General features: G+C 45.0%; 1 protein-coding gene across 4 annotated transcripts in view; it reads left to right on the top strand.

The window, feature by feature from the left end:
* The window catches only part of CPXM2 (carboxypeptidase X, M14 family member 2), a 148,719-nt gene that overhangs the window by 25,535 nt on the left and 103,387 nt on the right, over nt 1–19,797 (top strand). For all 4 annotated transcript variants that reach the window (XM_027112864.1, XM_027112863.1, XM_027112862.1 and 1 more), the window contains exon 3: nt 2,786–2,895. In XM_027112864.1, the coding sequence (XP_026968665.1) occupies nt 2,786–2,895 (110 nt within the window). The remainder of the gene's footprint in view (nt 1–2,785; nt 2,896–19,797) is intronic.

Genomic DNA, 19,797 nt, shown 5'->3' with positions numbered 1-19,797 from the left:
CGACTGTCACTCTTTCCTCCAGATTATGACACATCTCCCATCTCTAATTAATATTTTCCTGAAGTGTTCTTTTCACACATTTTTTTTCATGTTCTCCTCACCCACATGCTTCCCAGGATTAGAGTCTTTTCCTCTTAGAAAAAACAAAAATGTGATTTGATGATAAAGGGTTTTGTTTGTTTTTGGAGGAGGAACAGGGAGCTGCCTCGAGGGCTGTTCAGGGGCTGCTGCTGGGACAGCTTGGCCCAGGAGCTGAGTCCTGGCAGAGTTACTGCCAGAGCTACTACCTCCGTGCAGCCTGGCTGGGGACTCAGAACACAGGGGAGGGGTGAAGAGCTGGGAATGAGCTTCCCATTGACTTCAAGCACTCTTTCAACCTAGTAATTATCTCCTCAGTTGACATTATAATCTTGATTATAATACCAACATATCATGCTCCAGTAATGATGCCATCACTCTGCCTGGCCTTTTGACTTTCTGATTGTGGAGATTTAAATTAAGCTTTGAAACACTTGTGTCTCCTCCATTTATTTGATCCTCGAGGCAGCACCCCTGGCTTCCTGAGCAATATTTTCTAAAGATGGAGAAAAGTCCTGCCTGTTGGGAGATGGTATCATGACGGACTGCTCTCTGGACAGGGGCTGGGTGTATCTTTGAGAATGTCAAACCAAAGGAATTCCAGCTTCTTGCTTCCACTTAGCATTGCTTTTGGAGTTCTTTGGCAGGTAGAGCGCACTGGGCTCTTTTGGGGGGAGTCACTGCACAGAGCCCTCAGCTCTTATGTCCCATGTGGGGTGTGTGTGTGTGTGTGTGTGTGTGTGTGTCTGGCACTTTAGTCCAGCAGTATTTTCAGCAAGAATCTGATGTTATGATGGGAGTGATGAGGTTATGATTTTCTAAGCATTGACTGAAGATGCCCTTTTGACTGTTGACAGATAGTGGGTTCTAGATTCTCATTCCTTCCCCTCAGCCCTTGGATGCAGGAGTTGCCAGTGAGAAGCCTTGTGTTAGTGTGATTGTCTCTTATCTCCTGGAAGCCATGGACAAGGCAGGAATCGTGGCTGGGAGGGGGCCGCTAGTCTGCTTCCTATCCCCTCCGCCCTTCTGGAGTTCCTGTTTTGAAGATACGGAGGTTTCCTTGAGACGGCTGATTCATTCTGCGGGTTTTGTTAGGCTTACAGCCTTTGGGGCTCTGGTAGCAGCAGTCCCCCACTGTGTCAAAGTCCAGGCCGCAGCTGAGTGAAGTTCTGCAGGTGTCCCCTTGAGGACCAAGAGGAGGCCTCGAGAGCTGGCCAGGTTTTGTGATCATCCTGTCATTTTCTTTCCCACGTGGTATTGTTCTACATTGCGGGTGAGTCCAAGGAGGAGAGGCAGCTTTTATTCTGGACGTTGAGTAGACCTGCCAGAAATCTTGAGAATGATCACGAGGCCACCTGAAGGCTTCCGAATCCTGGGGCAGCATCAGGCCGGTGCCAGTGGAACTGTCACTTCCTCTCTTGTGCTCTTTACCACGCTGGGCAGCAGTACCTCTGCTTCCCTGTGCTAGTACAGGCAGCCTCCCGGCAGATGTGGGCAGGGGAGAGCGTGGCATCGTTTGAAAGCCCGGAGCTGAGAGTCTGGAGACTGGGATCTGAGGCGTGGTTCTGCCGCTGGCAGGGACGCCTCGGGTGGTTCGCCTCGAGTCTCGGGGCCTCGGTTTCCTCTTCTGAGAACTCAAGGGAGGACTTGATGGCGTCTCAGGTCCCGGCAGGTCTGAATTCTTCTGGCTGCAGCACCTGGACAGACTTTCTACCTGGCGCCCGCAGAGCATGCCCTGCGGGCACTGTTCCGCCACCTCCTCCAGCTTCCCGGGACCAGAAGGGCTTTTTCCCTGCAGGGGTTTGTTGTGGCTGGACAGACACGCTCACGTCCCCAGGGATCCCCAGGGGCACTTCCATCTCAGCAGTGACCCACAGGGCTTTTAAAATTTGCCTGTGTTACACTAGGGATTTTTCACAGAAGTAGATTTTGTTCACTTCTCCTCCCGAGCGTTTGTTTTCTTTCTCCAGGGTCAGATTTGAGGAAGGTAGCATCACTTGGAGATTTCCAGCCCCGCGGTAGGGTGGGTGGTGAGAATAGCAGCCCAGGAGTCAGGAGGCCTGGGATCCGGCCCCAGGGCTGCCGTTAAAGCTCTTATCCGTAGGGACGATGGGCTGGATTGGGATGATGGCCAAGGGCCTGCCCAAGCGCTAGCATCTTATTCCAGGGGCAGCTTGGACAAAACTGCGTGGAGTAGCCATTCTCAAAATTACCACTTTTGCCAGGAATGGAAGACAATAGGTTTGTTTGTTTGTTTGTTTGTGTTTGTCTGTTGCTCTGCTCATTAGTATTCACAATACAAAGGCAAGAGCTGCTGAAGCAATATCAACAAGTTCTGATTAATTTGCAGAGCTCAGCCATGGAATCGTTCTGAAATTTCTAACCAGTAACTCTCCCTGGCTGAGTCACACTGTGGAAGGATCCTTAATTGGAAACAGCCTCAGACAGTAGCATGGACAGCATCAGACAGCAGGAATATCAGGGCAAAAACACCCAGAAAGGAAATGCCGACAAGAAGGAAAACTGGCATAATGTCAACAGTTGAATCGACAGCGTTGGTCCGGAAACGCTGCGCATACCAGTGAGTGGGGCTGCAGTGCTGAGCGGGAGCTCAGGGGAAAGACGGAGAAGCACATGGCCAGACTTAGAAAACCAGAAGTTTCTGTCAACATCTGTCCTTGTTTTTAATAAGCGTTGTCCTTTCCAGGTTGCCCGCCTCTCGGTCTGGAAACCTTAAAAATCACAGACTTCCAGCTCCACGCGTCCACTTCGAAGCGCTACGGCCTGGGGGCGCATCGGGGGAGACTCAACATCCAGGTACAGGCGCCGGCGCCGGGGGAAGGATTCTGACTGCAGGGCTAGTTGCTCTGGCCACAGACACAGCGATGGTTCACTGAGCTCGGGGCAGGCTCCGTGTCTGGCATTTAACACGAATTAGCTCTAATTCTCACGATGGGGAGGGCCTTGCTGCAGAATCCGCATTTTAGAGAATGAGCCCTGAGACTCAGGATACGTGTCTCCAGAGACTAGTTAGTAAAAAGGATGCAGCTGCTTCCTGGGCCCAGATCAGGTCACCTCCATGTGATTGATCTGTGAGAAAAGGGCGGGAGAGAAGGCTGGACAGCTGCGGCCATGGGCCGGCAGTGACCTTTGTCCTCTCTTGCCTCCCTGCTGATGCTTCTCACCTCTGCCACACTTACTTCTTCCAGGCTGTTCTGTGGCTCCTTCCGTTGTGTTCCGCCAGGTCAAACCCTTAGTGGTGCTCATCGTGTCTGGCCTCCCTCCCGGAGGCTCAAAGGCCTCCGTAACCTTGGCCCTCGGTGCTGTCAAGGTCCTGCTCCTGGAAGGTGAGCTCCTCCAGGCTCCCTCCTTGCACCGTGCGCTTCCTGGCTGCAGGCCTTTTCCCAAGCAGGTCCCCGGCCTGCAACGTCCCCTCCCTCCACTTTGCCCAAGCAGTGTAAACCCTGGTTCAGCCGTGACATCGCGTCCTTGTGCTGCTCTCACAACTTGTCGTAAGTGTAGCCACTTATGCAGCACAGGTTCATCCTCTTACGGTTCTGGAGGATAGACGGCTCGTTGGGCTCCAGTCGAGGTGTCGGTAGGGCTGTGTTCTTTCTGGAGGTTCTCAGGGAGACTTGTTTCTTACCCTGTTCCAGCTTCTAGAGGCTCCCACATTCCTTGTTTTTCTAAGCCAGCGGTGGCAGGTTGAGACCTTCTCAGGCTGCCACCTCTCTGGTTCTCTCTTCTGCCTCCCTCTTCCGCTTTTAAGGACTCTTGTGAGTACATTGAGCCCACCTGGATAGTCTGGGACCATCTCCCCATCCTAAGCAACCTTAACTGCATCTGCAACCTTCATTCCCCTTTGTCACGTAACTTCGAGTGCTCGCGGGCTCTAGGATTAGCACGTGACATCTTTGTTGGGGATGGGGTTGTTTTTCTGCCAACGCATCTCGGGTGCCTTTTCCCTCCTGCTCTGGTTCCAGCTGATCTACCCCTTCTCAGGTTGGCGTTTGATCCCATGCCATCCTATGTGGTTCTCCAAGAGTGTGGTTCCCTAATATTTTAGTTTCTTTCCCCACCTGATCCATAACTGTGTGGTTTCCAAGCCCTTTGGCACATGTGCCATCTCGGCAAGCCTCCGGGGAGGAAGGTAGTCCTTTCATGCACACGATGTGGCGTCATCAAGGCTGCACTCAAGGCTCACAGCTTCTAAGCGGCAGAGCTGACAACTCATTCCCCCAGCTGTCACTGTAAACGTGCTACGGGCAGCTGCCATGCTGAGAACTGGACGAGAGTGGATGAGACCCCTTCCCAGGGAGCCCCTGGGCTCAGCAGGGGGACATCTGAGCAGAGCTCCGACTCCAAGCATCTCTTCCCTCCTCTCGACCGCATCAAATAGACTTTCAAACCACTCAACCGTAACCACTTTTCAGTTCAGAAGAATTCAGGTAGAACGTTTTCAGAACGAACTTTCATGAAATCTAAAGTTGGTTTAAAAATATTTGTTCTTCTTCCTTTTTAATAACAGCTGTTAAGAAACATCTGGATGTGTACAGCTGGACACTGTTTTACCAGAGGATGCACTCTCAAAGTGCAGACAGGAGTACCTGCTAATAATCTGAGTGCCTCTAGCATCTGTCATGGGCTGCAGTCCTCCAAGTAAATAAAGTCAGACCTGAGCAGGGCTACATCCAAATGTCTACAGGCCTGCTTCCTGCATTTCTTAGTGGATCTGTCATCTGATGCCTTGGATTCTTTCTCTAGAAATGAAGTTATCCTTTATGAAAGAGGAAGTGTTCACATTTACCCACACTTCCGGTCAGAAATGGAGAGGCCCAGTTAGTCCTAAATATGTGGGGGGGGGGGCAGAGGATGGGGGTCACGTGCTTCCAGTTGGGAAACCCATGGGCAGAGTGGACACACCGCATGCAGTCCAGTCAGTCAGGCTGAGTTCAGACCTTGACCTTGACACATCTAGATGTGGGGACTTTGGGAACAATTATCTCACGTCTCTGAGCCTCAGTTTCCTCATCAGAAACATGGAAGTCCCAAGCACTCACAGGATTCCTTGAGCAGTGAAATGAGATGATTTGTAATTTTAAAACATTTACTGGGATTTCTCACTCCTCTGCTTAAAGTGTTCGGTAGCTTTAAGGACAGACGCCCTTTGGTGGGTCCCACTTTCCAGAACTGGTGCCAGGGGAAGCGTGATTCCACTGCCACAGGTGCCCCAAAATGCATCTTCCCACACATGCAGTTTGAATGCAGTTTAAACATAACTACATCTTGTCTCACATCTGAGTATTTGGTAGGCTTGTCAAGCTAATGGAATTTTATGTGTGAGAAACAGCAAGGTATTGGAATTAGAAACCGTATTTAAATGCATTTAGTGCAGGATGTGAGCGAGGTCAGTCCAGCCCTTTGCTGGTCAGGCTCTGCAGGCGTGATTGTGATCCACCCAGAACTCAGGCTCGGCCGCTCCCTGGTCCTCCTGCTGACGAGCCGAGAGGCTTTAGGCAAGATGCTCACCTTCGCTCACTTCTCGGAATGTGAGGATCAAAAGGAGGAAGAAAGGGAGTCATCCTCAGCAATTCTCAAATGCCACGTTCGTGCCCATTAAAATGTGTTCACTCACCTGACCATTGCCAAGTGCCCTTTGTGTACCGGAGCTGTACGGCCCTTACAGAGCCAAGAAGAAAAGCTCCTGTTTGTTCCCTTTCCTCCAGATGCCTCAGTCTCCAGCAGAAGGAGAGCTGGAAGCAGCTCTGATAGTCACTGGTGCTGTGCTGAGTGCTTTACCTGCATTATTTCATTTATTCCTTGGCGTGAGACAAGGACTATTATTATTATTACTTCTGTCTCATAGAAAACAGCTGCATGGATCGGTAGAGTAACTTTGTTGAGATTTCCCAGGAGAGGCAGGATGTGACTCCAAGCTGCTTTAAACCTGGAGCTGCTGCTCCAAACGACGCCATAAAACTGTCGTGACCAACAGCTAAAGTGTTCTAGGCATCTCCGGATGATTATTAAACCATGTGCAAATCTCTTTTCTGACGTTTATCTCACATTGATTTACTCATGGGTCACCCTCCCCAGGTCGTGTGAATCTTGTTTTTCTGAGATTCCCACACTGTCAGCACTGTGTCTGCACATATGTATGTGCCTCATAGGTGCTCCTGGGGAGCTGCTGCAGTGCGAAGGGCACCGTGGCTGCCTTGAAGTCTCCCCGAAGTGGATGGGGTTGGTGCAGGCAGGTTGGACGTCTTGGTGTTTCGTTATTGCAAATTTGCTCATGTGTGATTGGCAAGTATGGGATGATGTCATTGTGGCACAGAAGTAGGGTTGGTTCATGTACCATTTTTGCCAGTACATCAGTGTTTTGCGGGACCAGGCGGCAGCCCTGACCCCAGGGACCATCAACACGGCTGAGGGCAGAAGCCTCGGAAGAACTCGGTCCTGTCCATGGTGCTCGTCACTCTGCGGTGCCCTGGCTCAGGGTGGCCATGTGCCCTGTCCTAGGATGCTTACCGCTCAGGTCCTTTGCCCATTTGCTCACAACCCAGCAGCTTCCATTCTTCCTTACACCCCTTTCCACCATACTGCTTTAACTGTGGTTTTTTAAGGTCAAATTCTATCATTATAGCTGTATTTAAAAAATTGTTTTAAATCAGGGCTTCCCTGGTGGCGCAGTGGTTGAGAGTCCGCCTGCCTTTGCAGGGGACACGGGTTCGTGCCCCGGTCTGGGAGGATCCCACATGCCGCGGAGCGGCTGGGCCCGTGAGCCATGGCCGCTGAGCCTGCGTGTCCAGAGACTGTGCCCCACAACGGGAGAGGCCACAACAGTGAGAGGCCCGCGTACCACAAAAAAAAAAAAAAAAAAAAAAAATTGTTTTCAATCAATTTAACGTGTCTCCTTACCAGTAGTGATGTTTTTTGGAATTGATTGTTGTTGTTGTTCTGATTACAGAGCTGCATAGATTTTGAACCTTATTTTTCCTGTGAACTTGGATTTTATAAGTGCAAGATTTTGCAGACGATGAGCGTTTACTGAACTGCATTTGCCACGTTATAGCAGAAACACCTGTCTCGGTGTTAGTCCATTGGGGGATGCTATAGAAGAATGCCTTAGACTGGGGGGCTTAGGAGCAACACAGATTTATTCCTCACAGTTCTGGTGGCTGGAAAGTCCAAGATGAAGGTGCCGGCCGATTCGGAGTCTGGTGAGGGAGGGCCTGCTTCCTGGTTCATAGACGACTGTCTTCTCCTTTGTCCTCACGTGGTGGAAGGAGTGAGGGAGCTCTGCGGGGTCTCTTTTATAAGAGCATTAATCTCATTCAAGAGGGCTCCACCCTCGTAACCTAACCGCCTCCCAAAGGCCCCACATCCTAATACCATCACCTTGGAGATTAGGTTCCGACCTATGAATACTGAGGGGACACAAGTATTCGGTCTGTAGCATTCTTTTGTCCTCATTTTAAGCATAAGACTTTGAAAGACTAAAAGCACCTTATAACTCAACTTATAACTTCTCTTTTTTGCAAGTGGAGTTTTGCTTGTGTCCATTTAATAATATTGGCTTGGAGGAGAAGCCCTGGTTCACGTTTCATTGGTACGCTGGCACAAGAGAGATCTTCAGGAATTCAAGGGAGAGATCCAGTTCAGCAGGGTAGCCAAGGTCTGTGCTCTCACCTAGGATGATTCTTCCAGTGTGCCCAGGATCCTTTTATACTAACTCACTTGTGAGGCTGTGATCGCATTTAGAAACAATCATTGGCTTCTTCTGCTCTGGGACCAGTCACAGGCAGCTTGGAAATGAACATTCGAGGTCTCAGAGAGAAAGTCTCAGTAATGACCTCTAAAATCTCACTTGGAGCGTTTGCCTTTGGTTGGTTTTAGGAGGTGCTCCTGTATTCAGGTGGGTCATTCACTGGCAGCTCATCACCTCTCCTGTCCCAGCAGAATCCTCTAAGGACCCTGAGAGATTTTCCGTGGCTCATAAACTCAGCAAGGTGGAGTCAGAGACAGCGCTACTCTCTGAGCGATTTATCCCACCACCGTTGTGATGCCGGACGCTCTCTTAGCTGCAAAGCTTGAGCACCTTATAGCAGCACTTGCCATTTCAAAGGGCTGGGTTTCGAGTTCATTCTTAAGACTCTAAAGTTATGGTAAGTATAAGCCTGACATGTGATCGGAAGAAATGAAATACTGAGAGCCTGGCCGGACCTCAGGGTGTCACCGTGATTGCTGCCCATCATCGGGAATGTAAGAGAGTTGATATTCTGATCAGAGTTGGTTTTTTTTTTGGCGGTGCGCGGGCCTCTCACTGTTGTGGCCTCTTCCGTTGCGGAGCACAGGCTCCGGACGTGCAGGCTCAGCGGCCATGGCTCACGGGCCCAGCCGCTCCGCAGCATGTGGCATCTTCCCGGACCGGGCATGAACCCGCGTCCCCTGCATCGGCAGGTGGACTCTCAACCACTGCGCCACCAGGGAAGCCCTCTGATCAGAGTTTTAAAGAAAGAGCTGGTGTTTTGAGGTTGCAAGAAAAAACATGGGGCATTAACACCTGCAGATGTCTTTGCAATGCCTGGTCACCATTATTTGACTCTCTGTGGCCCACGACCTGTCTCACGTGTGTGAGCCCTCTTTGATGAGGAAATGTGTGGTTATAATAGCATCTGTCTGAACCATTTCTCAGCACCACTGGAACGAAACACAGCTCCTCTTTTAAGTCATTCCATTCAATAAATTCCACAGAGCACCTGGGTGCTGATATTAGAACCCACTGCCAATGACCTGATCATCTTTTTACCTGACATGAGGTGTAAGCCATGAAGATGGCCAACGCCCGTGGCTTCAGATATACCCACAGGGAGTCGGTTATAGAGCATTGAACCAAGTTTTATCCTGATGTCGAAGTTCACGAGCATGGGCACATCCCACACATCTGTCCCCTTGTCCTCTTTGGCCCTGAGACACCTGGTGCCCCACGTTTATCTGGGCGGGGAGCGTATGGGGACCACCCAGGGCAGCATGGTTTTCTCAGGCGTCACCCCGCTCTCCCCCGCTCCTGCCTGTTGCTGGAATCATCTGCACCCGAGCTCTTCTGACCCCAAAGCCTGTCTGTTCCTTCACACCATCCCATTTCTCTGCCTGTCAGCCTCCCATTTCTTTCTGGCTGTACAAACCCTTGCTGTGACTCGACAAGCCCTCACTGGGGGCTGTTTATGTGCCGGGCGCTGCAGAGGCAGAAATCATCACAGTGGGGCTAGCTTCCAAAGCAAGGAGTGTTGTGCTCGTTTCCGATAAAGGGATTTCATTCCGCATCTGGCTTCAAGAAACAGTCTGGGACACAGTGTTTGGATGCCAAGATGTTGGAATTTGAGGTATTAGGATTTTTATGGGAATAGCAGGACTGAGTATTTTAAATCATGACTTTTGAAAAGTTCAAAGTGAGAATTTGCCATAATGAGGTTGATGTACTGGTCTCATTCTCGGAAGCATCGTGAAACGCGAGTGTGATAACTAGCAACACAGCAGGGCAACGAGGACGGGGAGCCCCAAGTAACAGAGACGCCTGACCTTTGGATCCCAGGCCATTCTGGAAGCGCCGACTCCCTGGTGCAGGAGTGGACTCCGTTCTGCTTGCCATGTGGATTTTTCTTTACTATTTTACTAAATTTCTTTAAGTTAATATTTCATCTCATCTTCAGCATACTCAGAGGGAAACTCTGGTTTAGAGAAAAGGAATTGAAGTCAGAGGCTGACTGACCTGCTCTAACCCGACAGCCAGTAAGTGCAGAGCTGAGGCTCAGACTGAACTTTTCCGGCCGTGGGGTTTTCCGTGCTCCCTTTGGTGCGTCTCAGGTGCCCACGAGAAGGTTCAGTGTGTTCACTAGCTTGTGGTTTCCCCCAGCACCCCACCTTCTGACTCATCTCCTTGACCACTGGCTTCTGCATCACCTAGTACCTTCCAGGCCCACATCCTGGCAAGACCCAGAGAAGTCTGAGGGGTGTCAGCAGTCACCCCCATGGGACCTCGTGTCCATTCAGTTGGCACAACCCAACTGTGCCTTCTCAAATGGTGCCTCGTGGGGATGGGCCCTCTGGGCTGTCTGCCCAGCCACACGCAGGCCAGCCAGACTGTCTCCTGGACGTGTACAGTTAAGAGTCAGGGGTGCAGGTCATTCTGAGCTAGGGCTCCAGTGGACACAGCACACACTGCACAAGCAGGGAAGACTCGTGTGGAGAGAGTATGAAAGACAGGAAGGGAGGAGGGAAAGAAAGATCAGAACAGATTCTTTCTTGTATTCATTCATTTCGTTAAAAACCCCACCTCCTGGGGACCTTATTGGTGCCAGGCAGACACTAAAAATCACAAGTCCTGGGGAGACGATGATGAGCAAAACCAGAAACAGTCCCTGATCTTTTAGCAAATGTTTGTGGAGGACCTCCTGTGTCCTGGGCCCTGTGCTGGATGCTTGGGATGCCTCAGAGACCAAAACAGACAGAGATCCTTGCCATCTGAGAGCTTACGGTCTAGAGGGAGGGAGGCACATGAAAGCAAGAAGAGTAATAAAAATCTTGATAGAATGTTAGAAGGTGATAAGTGTGACGGAGAGAAGAAAAACAAACCTGTAGCCGACAGTGGGGTCAGGAGGGCCGGCTGTGGGGAAGGGGCAGGTTATAGTTAAAGGTGATCAAGGTCTGGGCTTTTGGGAGGTAATATCTGTGCTTAAGGATCAGCAGGGACTCAAGTAGCTGTGGGAGGAGCATCTGGGCAGTGGGAGTGGCCTGAGTGTCCTGCGCCGACAGCAGGCCAGGCATTACCAGTTACCAAGGAGCAGCGGAAGGCTGGTGTGGCAGGGGCTGATCTCAGCATCCCGGAGAAGAGGTAGTGCTGGCTCCGGCCAAGACGGGAGTGTGGAGGTGCTGAGAAGTGGTTGGATGTTGGATATGTTGAAAGTAGGCTTTTCCGATGAAGTGGATGAAGTTTGGAAGAGGGTGTGAGAAAAAGAGGAGTCAAGGATGCCTCCTCCAATGTTTTTTTGGCCTTGGATAATGTAATGGGGAAATGAAATTATTTAAAAAAAAATCTCACAGGTGAATGCCCAATTACAACCTGTAATGCATACGCAGAAGGAGAGGACCAGGTGCATTAGTTTCCTGGGGCCTCCATAGCAAAGTATCACAAACGGGGCAGCTTAAAGCAACAGGAATTTATTCTCTCACAATTCAGAGGCTGGAAGTGTGAAATCAAAGTGCTTGTAGGTCTGCACTCCCTCTGAGGCTGCGAGGAAAGGATCCTTCCTTGCCTCTTCCAGCTTCTGGTCCCCATGCGGCCCAGGATGTTCCTAGGCTTGTAGTGGCATCACTCTAGTCTCTGCCTCTGTGGTCGTGGGAGGTCTCCCTGTGTGCTCCTACATCATCTTTCCTCTCTGTATGTCTGTCTCTGTATCCAGATTTCCCCTTCTTATAAGGACACCAGTCATTGGGTTTAGGGCCCTTATCATTGCCTAACTAATTTCATCTGCAACAACCCTATTCCCAAATAAATTCACATTCTGAGGTTCCAGGGATTAGGGCTTGAACATATCTTTTTGGAGGACATAATCCAACCCATAACACCATGGCTCGCTATGCCCAACAAACCTGCCTCAGTCTAGAAATCTGGAAGACTTTCCTGAGGATGGGCTACAAGATGTGAAGCAGTATTAGAAGTTAAGAGTTTATCAGATGAAGAGTTGGCAGAGGGGATAGGAGAGAATTCCAGGTTGAATGGAACAGTGTGTGCAAAGGCCCTGTGGTGGAGAGAATATGATATATTTGAGGAACTAAAGCAAAGCCAGCATGCTGGAGCCCTGCTATGGTTATGGAGCAATATCATGGCCAATAAACATAATAAAACGTGCTCTTTATCATTAGTCATCAAGTAAATACAGATTAAAATCACAACGAGGTGTGATAGACACTAGGATGGCTTTTTAAAAAAGGACAATATCAGAGCAGAAGCAAGAAGAACTACAATCCTGCAGCCTGTGGAACAAAAACCACATTCACAGAAAGATAGACAAGGTGAAAAGGCAGAGGGCTATGTACCAGATGAAGGAACAAGATAAAACCCCAGAAAAACAACTAAATGAAGTGGAGATAGGCAACCTTCCAGAAAAAGAATTCAGAATAATGATAGTGAAGATGATCCTGGACCTCAGAAAAAGAATAGAGGCAAAGATCATGAAGATGCAAGAAATGTTTAACAAAGACCTATAAGAATTAAAGAACAAACAGAGATGAACAATACAATAACTGAAATGAAAACTACACTAGAAGGAATCAATAGCAGAATAACTGAGGCAGAAGAATGGATAAGTGACCTGGAAGACAGAATGGTGGAATTCACTGCTGTGGAACAGAATAAAGAAAAAAGAATGAAGAGAAATGAAGACAGCCTAAGAGACCTCTGGGACAACATAAAACACAACAACATTCGCATTATAGCGGTTCCAGAAGGAGAAGAGAGAGAGAAAGGACCAGAGAAAATATTTGAAGAGATTATAGTTGAAAACTTCCCTAACATGGGAAAGGAAATAGCCACCCAAGTCCAGGAAGCGCAGCTAGTCCCATACAGGATAAACCCAAGGAGAAACATGCTGAGACACATAGTAATCAAATTGGCAAAAATTAAAGCCAAAGAAAAATTATTGAAAGCAGCAAGGGAAAAATGACAAATAACATACAAGGGAACTCCCATAAGGTTAACAGCTGATTTCTCAGCAGAAACTCTACAAGCCAGAAGGGAGTGGCATGACATACTTAAAGTGATGAAAGGGAAGAACCTACAACCAAGATTACTCTACCCAGCAAGGATCTCATTCAGATTCGATGGAGAAGTCAAAAGCTTTACAGACAAGCAAAAGCTAAGAGAATTCAGCACCACCAAACCAGCTCTGCAACAAATGCTAAAGGAACTTCTCTAAATGGGAAACACAAGAGAAGAAAAGGACCTGCAAAAACAAACCCAAAACAATTAAGAAAATGGTCATAGGAACATAGGTATCGATAATTACCTTAAACGTGAATGGATTAAATGCTCCAACAAAAACACAGGCCTTCTGAATGGATACAAAAGCAAGACCCATATATATGCTGTCTACAAGAGTCCCACTTCAGACCTAGGGACACATACAGACTGAAAGTGAGGGGATGGAAAAAGATATTCCATGCAAATGGAAATCAAAAGAAAGCTGGAGTAGCAATACTCCAGATAAAATAGACTTTAAATCAGATAAAATAGACTTTAAAATAGACTTTAAAATAAAGAATGTTACAAGAGACAAACTGTCACTGCAGATGACACTATATGATATGTATGATACTATACATAGGGAATCCTAAAAATGCCACCAGAAAACTACTAGAGCCAATCAATGAATTTGGTAAAGTTGCAGGATACAAAATTAATGCACAGAAATCTCTTGCATTCCTATACACTAATGATGAAAAATCTGAAAGAGAAATTAAGGAAACATTCCCATTTACCATTGCAACAAAAAGAATAAAATACCTAGGGATAAACCTACCTAAGGAGACAAAAGACCTGTATGCAGAAAACTATAAGACACTGATGAAAGAAATTAAAGATGATACAAACAGATGGAGAGATATACCATGTTCTTGGATTGGAAGAATCAATATTGTGAAAATGACTATACTACCCAAAGCAATCTACAGATTCAATGCAATCCCTATCAAATTACCAATGGCATTTTTTATGGAACTAGAACAAAATATCTTAAAATTTGTATGGAGACACAAAAGACCCCGAATAGCCAAAGCACTCTTGAGGGAAAAAAACGGAGTGGGAGGAATCAGACTCCCTGACTTCAGACTATACTACAAAGCTACAGTAATCAAGACAATATGGTACTGGCACAAAAACAGAAACATAGATCAATGGAACAAGATAGAAAGCCCAGAGATAAACCCACACACCTATGGTCAACTAATCTATGACAAGGGAGGCAAGCATATACAATGGAGAAAAGACAGTCTCTTCAATAAGTGGTGCTGGGAAAACTGGACAGCTACATGTAAAGGAATGAAATTAGAACACTCCCTAACACCATACACAAAAATAAACTCAAAATGGATTCGAGACCTAAATGTAAGACCGGACACTATAAAACTCTTAGAGGAAAACATAGGAAGAACACTCTTTGACATAAATCACAGCAAGATCTTTTTTGATCCACCTCCTAGAGTTATGGAAATAATAACAAAAATAAATGGGACCTAATGAAACTTTAAAGATTTTGCACAGCAAAGGAAACCATAAACAAGACGAAAAGACAACCCTCGGAATGGGAGAAAATATTTGCAAACAAATCAACGGACAAAGGATTAATCTCCAAAATATATAAACAGCTCATGCAGCTCAATATTAAAGAAACAAACAACCCAATTCAAAAATGAGCAGAAGACCTAAATAGACATTTCTCCAAAGAAGACATACAGATGACCAGGAAGTACATGAAAAGCTGCTCAACATCACTAATTATTAGAGAAATGCAAATCAAAACTACAATGAGGTATCACCTCACACCAGTTAGAATGAGCATCATCAGAAAATCTACAAACAATAAATGCTGGAGAGGGTGTGGAGAAAAGGGAATCCTCTTGCACTGTTGGTGGGAATGTAAATTGATACAGCCACTATGGAGAACAGTATGGACGTTCCTTAAAAAACTAAAAATAGAATTACCATATGATCCAGTAATCCCACTACTGGGCATATACCCAGAGAAAACCATAATTCAAAAAGATGCATGCACCCCATTTTTCATGGCAGCTATTTACAATAGCCAGGTCATGGAAGCAACCTAAATGCACATTGACAGATGAATAGATAAAGAAGAAGTGGTACATGTATACAATGGAATATTATTCAGCCATAAAAAGGAACGAAATTGGGTCATTTGTTGAGACGTGGATGGGTCTAGAGACTGTCATACAGGGTGAAGTAAGTCAGAAGGAGAAAAACAAATATCGTATATTAACGCATGTATGTGGAACCTAGAAAAATGGTACAGGTGAACCGATTTGCAGGGCAGAAGTTGAGACACAGATGTAGAGAAAAAAACGTATGGACACCAAGGGGGGAAAGCTGCAGCGGGGTAGGGATGGTGGTGTGATGAATTGGGTGATTGGGATTGACATGTATACACTGATGTGTATAAAATTGATGACTAATAAGAACCTGCTATATAAAAAAATAAAATAAAATTCAAAAAAAAGAAAAAGGACAATATCAGGTGTGGGCAAAGACGTGGAGCAATAGAAATTTTTATACAGTGCTGGGATTGTGAAATAGCACAGCCACTTTGGGAATCTCTTTGGCAGTATCTGCTGAAGCTCAACATTCTCATACCTGTTAATCTAACAAATTCACTCTTATGCCTAAAAGAAATGCATTCATATGTGTACAAATGACATGTACAGGTAGGTTCATATCATTATTATTCATGATACCCCCAAATGGTAATAATCCACATGTCCATCACCACTACAATGGATAAGTCATTTGTATACGCACACAGTGGAATACTATACAACAGTGAAAAGGAGTAAGTTACTGTTACCTGCAATAATATGGATGAATCTCACAGATTTCACATTGAGTGGAAGAAGCCAGGCACAAAAGAGTAGCTACAGAAAGTTTCATTTATATAAAATGAGAAAACAGGAAAACCAATCCAGGAAACCCAGGGCATCAGCAGTGAAAGCGCAAGGTCCTAACCACTGGACCACCAGGGAATTCCTAATAGATTTTATTTTTAAATGTTTTTAATTTCATACTCTAGATGTTTATTGGTTTCCTTAGCCAGTGCAAGAAAATTTTTAAAAATTGGTTTGGGGTTTACAAAATGGCTTCAAAACAATGATTGTTTCTTTTTAACCAACTTTACTGGTGACTAAGGCCTGAACTAGCAGGGAGCTCTGCTAATTTGCAGAAGGATCAGCTGATTTGCACCCAGGCAGTTTTATGGGTTTATCACAGAGGTTTACTGAAGGTAGGTATTCAGACCACGTTATGGCCTTTTATGGGAGATTAGTTACTTACCTATAATAATCAGATGTCACATCTAACATTTTTAGGTAACCACTGCCTCCAAAGGAGCTAACTCATCGGTAACTATGACGTTTCAGCCTCTGCTTCTAATATTTTTTTCTCAAAAGTATTTAAAAATAACTATTACTTTTTTCTGTTTCTGTCCAAATAGCACTGGGCTATGTTTGCAAAGTGGCAGGCAGCTGTTTTAATTATCCTGGAATCACTAGTTACATTCACTTGGGTATAACTTTTTAATTTGCTTCCAGATGTTTCTGTATAGAGGCAGCCCATGATCATGAAATATGTACAATGGAGATCAATGATTTCACAGCAGCAGAGTGACTTTGAGATTCGCAGTCTTCTATATGTGCCATAAAGCAACGCATTTTGCGTAACGCCTGGAACATAGTAGGTGCTGTGTAGACACCTGGATAATTAAAGAATAATTTTATTTTATTTATTTATTTTTAAACATCTTTATTGGAGTATAATTGCTTTACAATAGTGTGTTAGTTTCTGCTGTATAACAAAGTGAATCAGTTATACATATACATATGTCCCCATATCTCTTTCCTCTTGCGTCTCCCTCCCTCCCACCCTCCCTATCCCACCCCTCTAGGTGGTCACAAAGCACCGAGCTGATCTCCCTGTGCTATGCGGCTGCTTCCCACTAGCTATCTATTTTACATTTGGTAGTGTATACATGTCAATGCTACTCTCTTACTTTGTCCCAGCTTATCCTTCCCCCTCCCCACGTCCTCAAGTCCATTCTCTACCTCTCGGTCTTTATTCCTGTCCTGCCCCTAGGTTCATCAGGACCTTTTTTTTTTTTTTTTTTTTATTTCCTTTTTTTTTTTTTGCATATGGTATTTGTTTTTCTCTTTCTGACTTACTTCGCTCTGTATGACAGACTCTAGGTCCATCCACCTCACTACAAATAACTCAATTTCGTTTCTTTTTATGGCTGAGTAATATTACATTGTATATATGTGCCACATCTCCTTTATCCATTTATCTGTCGATGGACACGTAGGTTGCTTCCGTGTCCTGGCTATTGTAAATAGAGCGGCAATGAACATTGTGGTACATGACTCTTTTTGAATTATGGTTTTCAAAGGGTATATGCCCAGTAGTGGGATTGCTGGGTCATATGGTAGTTCAGTTCTATTTTTAGTTTTTTAAGGAACCTCCATCCTGTTCTCCATAGTGGCTGTATCAATTTACATTCCACCCACAGTGCAAGAGGGTTCCCTTTTCCCCACACCCTCTCCAACATTTATTGTTTGTAGATTTTTTTGATGATGGCCATTCTGACTGGTGTGAGGTGATACCTCATTGTAGTTTTGATTTGCATTTCTCTAATGATTAGTGATGTTGAGCATCCTTTCATGTGTTTGTTGTAATCTGTATATTTTCTTTGGAGAAATGTCTGTTTAGGTCTTCTGCCCATTTTTGGATTGGGTTGTTTGTTTTTCTGATATTGAGCTGCATGAGCTGCTTGTATATTTTGGAGATTAATCCTTTGTCAGTTGCTTTGCTTGCAAATATTTTCTCCCATTCTGAGGGTTGTCTTTTCATCTTGTTTATGGTTTCATTTGCTGTGCAAAAGCTTTTAAGTTTCATTAGGTCCCATTTGTTTATTTTTGTTTTTATTTCCATTTCTCTAGGAGGTGGGTCAGAACGGATCTTGCTGTGATTTATGTCATAGAGTGTTCTGCCTATGTTTTCCTCTAAGAGTTTTATGATGTCTGGCCTTACCGTTTAGGTCTTTAATCCATTTTGAGTTTATTTTTGTGTGTGGTGTTAGGAAGTGTTCTAATTTCATTCTTCTACGTGTAGCTGTCCAGTTTTCCCAGCACCACTTATTAAAGAGGCTGTTTTTTCTCAATTGTGTATTCTTGCCTCCTTTATCAAAGATAAGGTGACCATATGTGAGTGGGTTTATCTCTGAGCTTTCTACCTTGTTCCATTGATCTATATTCTGTTTTTGTGCCAGTACCACACTATCTTGATTACTGTAGCTTTGTAGTATAGTCTGAAGTCCAAGAGCCTGATTCCTCCAGCTCCATTTTTTCTTTCTCAAGATTGCTTTCACTATCTGGGGTCTTTTGTGTTTCCATACAAATTGTGCAGTTTTTTGTTCTAGTTCTGTGAAAAATGCCAGTGGTAGTTTGATACGGATTGCGTTGAATCTGTAGATTGCTTTGGGTAGCATAGTCATTTTCACAGTGTTGATTCTTCCAATCCAAGAACATGGTATATCTCTCCATCTGTTTGTATCATCTTTAATTTCTTTCATCAGTGTCTTCCAGTTTTCTGCGCACAGGTCTTTTGTCTCCTTAGGTAGGTTTATTCCTAGGTATTTTATTCTTTTTGTTGCAATGGTAAATGGGAATGTTTCCTTAATTTCTCTTTCAGATTTTTCATCATTAGTGTATAAGAATGCAAGAGATTTATGTGTATTAATTTTGTATCCTGCTACTTTACCAAATGCATTGATTAGCTCTAGTAGTTTTCTGGTAGCATCTTTAGGATTCTCTATGTATAGCATCATGTCATCTGCAAACAGTGACAGTTTTACTTCTTTTCGTATTTGGATTCCTTTTATTTCTTTTTCTTTTCCTATTGCTGTGGCTAAAACTTCCCAAACTATGTTGAATAATAGTGGTGAGAGTGGATATCCTTGTCTTGTTCCTGATCTTAGAGGAAATGGTTTCAGTTTTTCACCATTGGGAAAGATGTTGGCTGTGGTTTTGTCATATATGGCCTTTGTTATGTTGAGGAAGGTTCCCTCTATACCTGCTTTCTGGAGAGATTTTATCATAAATGGGTGTTGCATTTTGTCTAAAGCTTTTTCTCCACCTATTGAGATGATCATATGATTTTTCTCGTTCAATTTGTTAATATAGTATATCACATTGATTGATTTGTTTATATTGAAGGATCCTTGCATTCCTGGGATACACCCCACTTGATCATGGTGTATGATCCTTTTAATGTGCTTTGTTTGCTAGTATTTTGTTGAGGATTTTTGCATCTATGTTCATCAGTGATATTGGCCTGTAGTTTTCTTTTTGTGTGTGACATCTTTGTCTGGTTTTGGTATCAGGGTGATGGTGGCCTTGTAGAATGAGTTTGGGAGTGTTCCTCCCTCTGCTATATTTTGGAAGAGTTTGAGAGTTAGAGGTGTTAGCTCTTCTCTAAATGTTTGATAGAATTCGCCTGTGAAGCCATCTGGTCCTGGGCTTTTGTTTGTTGGAAGATTTTTAATCACAGTTTCAATTTCAGTGCTTGTGATTGGTCTGCTTATATTTTCTATTTCTTCCTGGTCCAGTGTTGGAAGGTTGTGCTTTTCTAATAGTTTGTCCATTTCTTTCAGGTTGTCCATTTTATTGGCATATAGTTGCTTGTAGTAATCTCTTATGATCCTGTGTATTTCTTCAGTGTCAGTTGTTACTTCTGCTTTTTCATTTCTAATTCTGTTGATTTGAGTCTTCTCCCTTTTTTTCTTGATGAATCTGGCTAATGGTTTATCAATTTCGCTTATGTTCTCAAAGAACCAGCTTTTAGTTTTATTGATCTTTGCTATTGTTTCCTTCAATTCTTTTTCA

The sequence above is a fragment of the Aethalodelphis obliquidens genome, unplaced genomic scaffold (assembly GCF_003676395.1).
Source record: "Aethalodelphis obliquidens isolate GAN/ISIS:26980383/991018 unplaced genomic scaffold, ASM367639v1 scaffold11, whole genome shotgun sequence".
NCBI lineage: Eukaryota > Metazoa > Chordata > Mammalia > Artiodactyla > Delphinidae > Aethalodelphis > Aethalodelphis obliquidens.
Note: the sequence above shows the minus strand (reverse complement) of the source record. Positions and strands in the feature narration are given on the sequence as shown.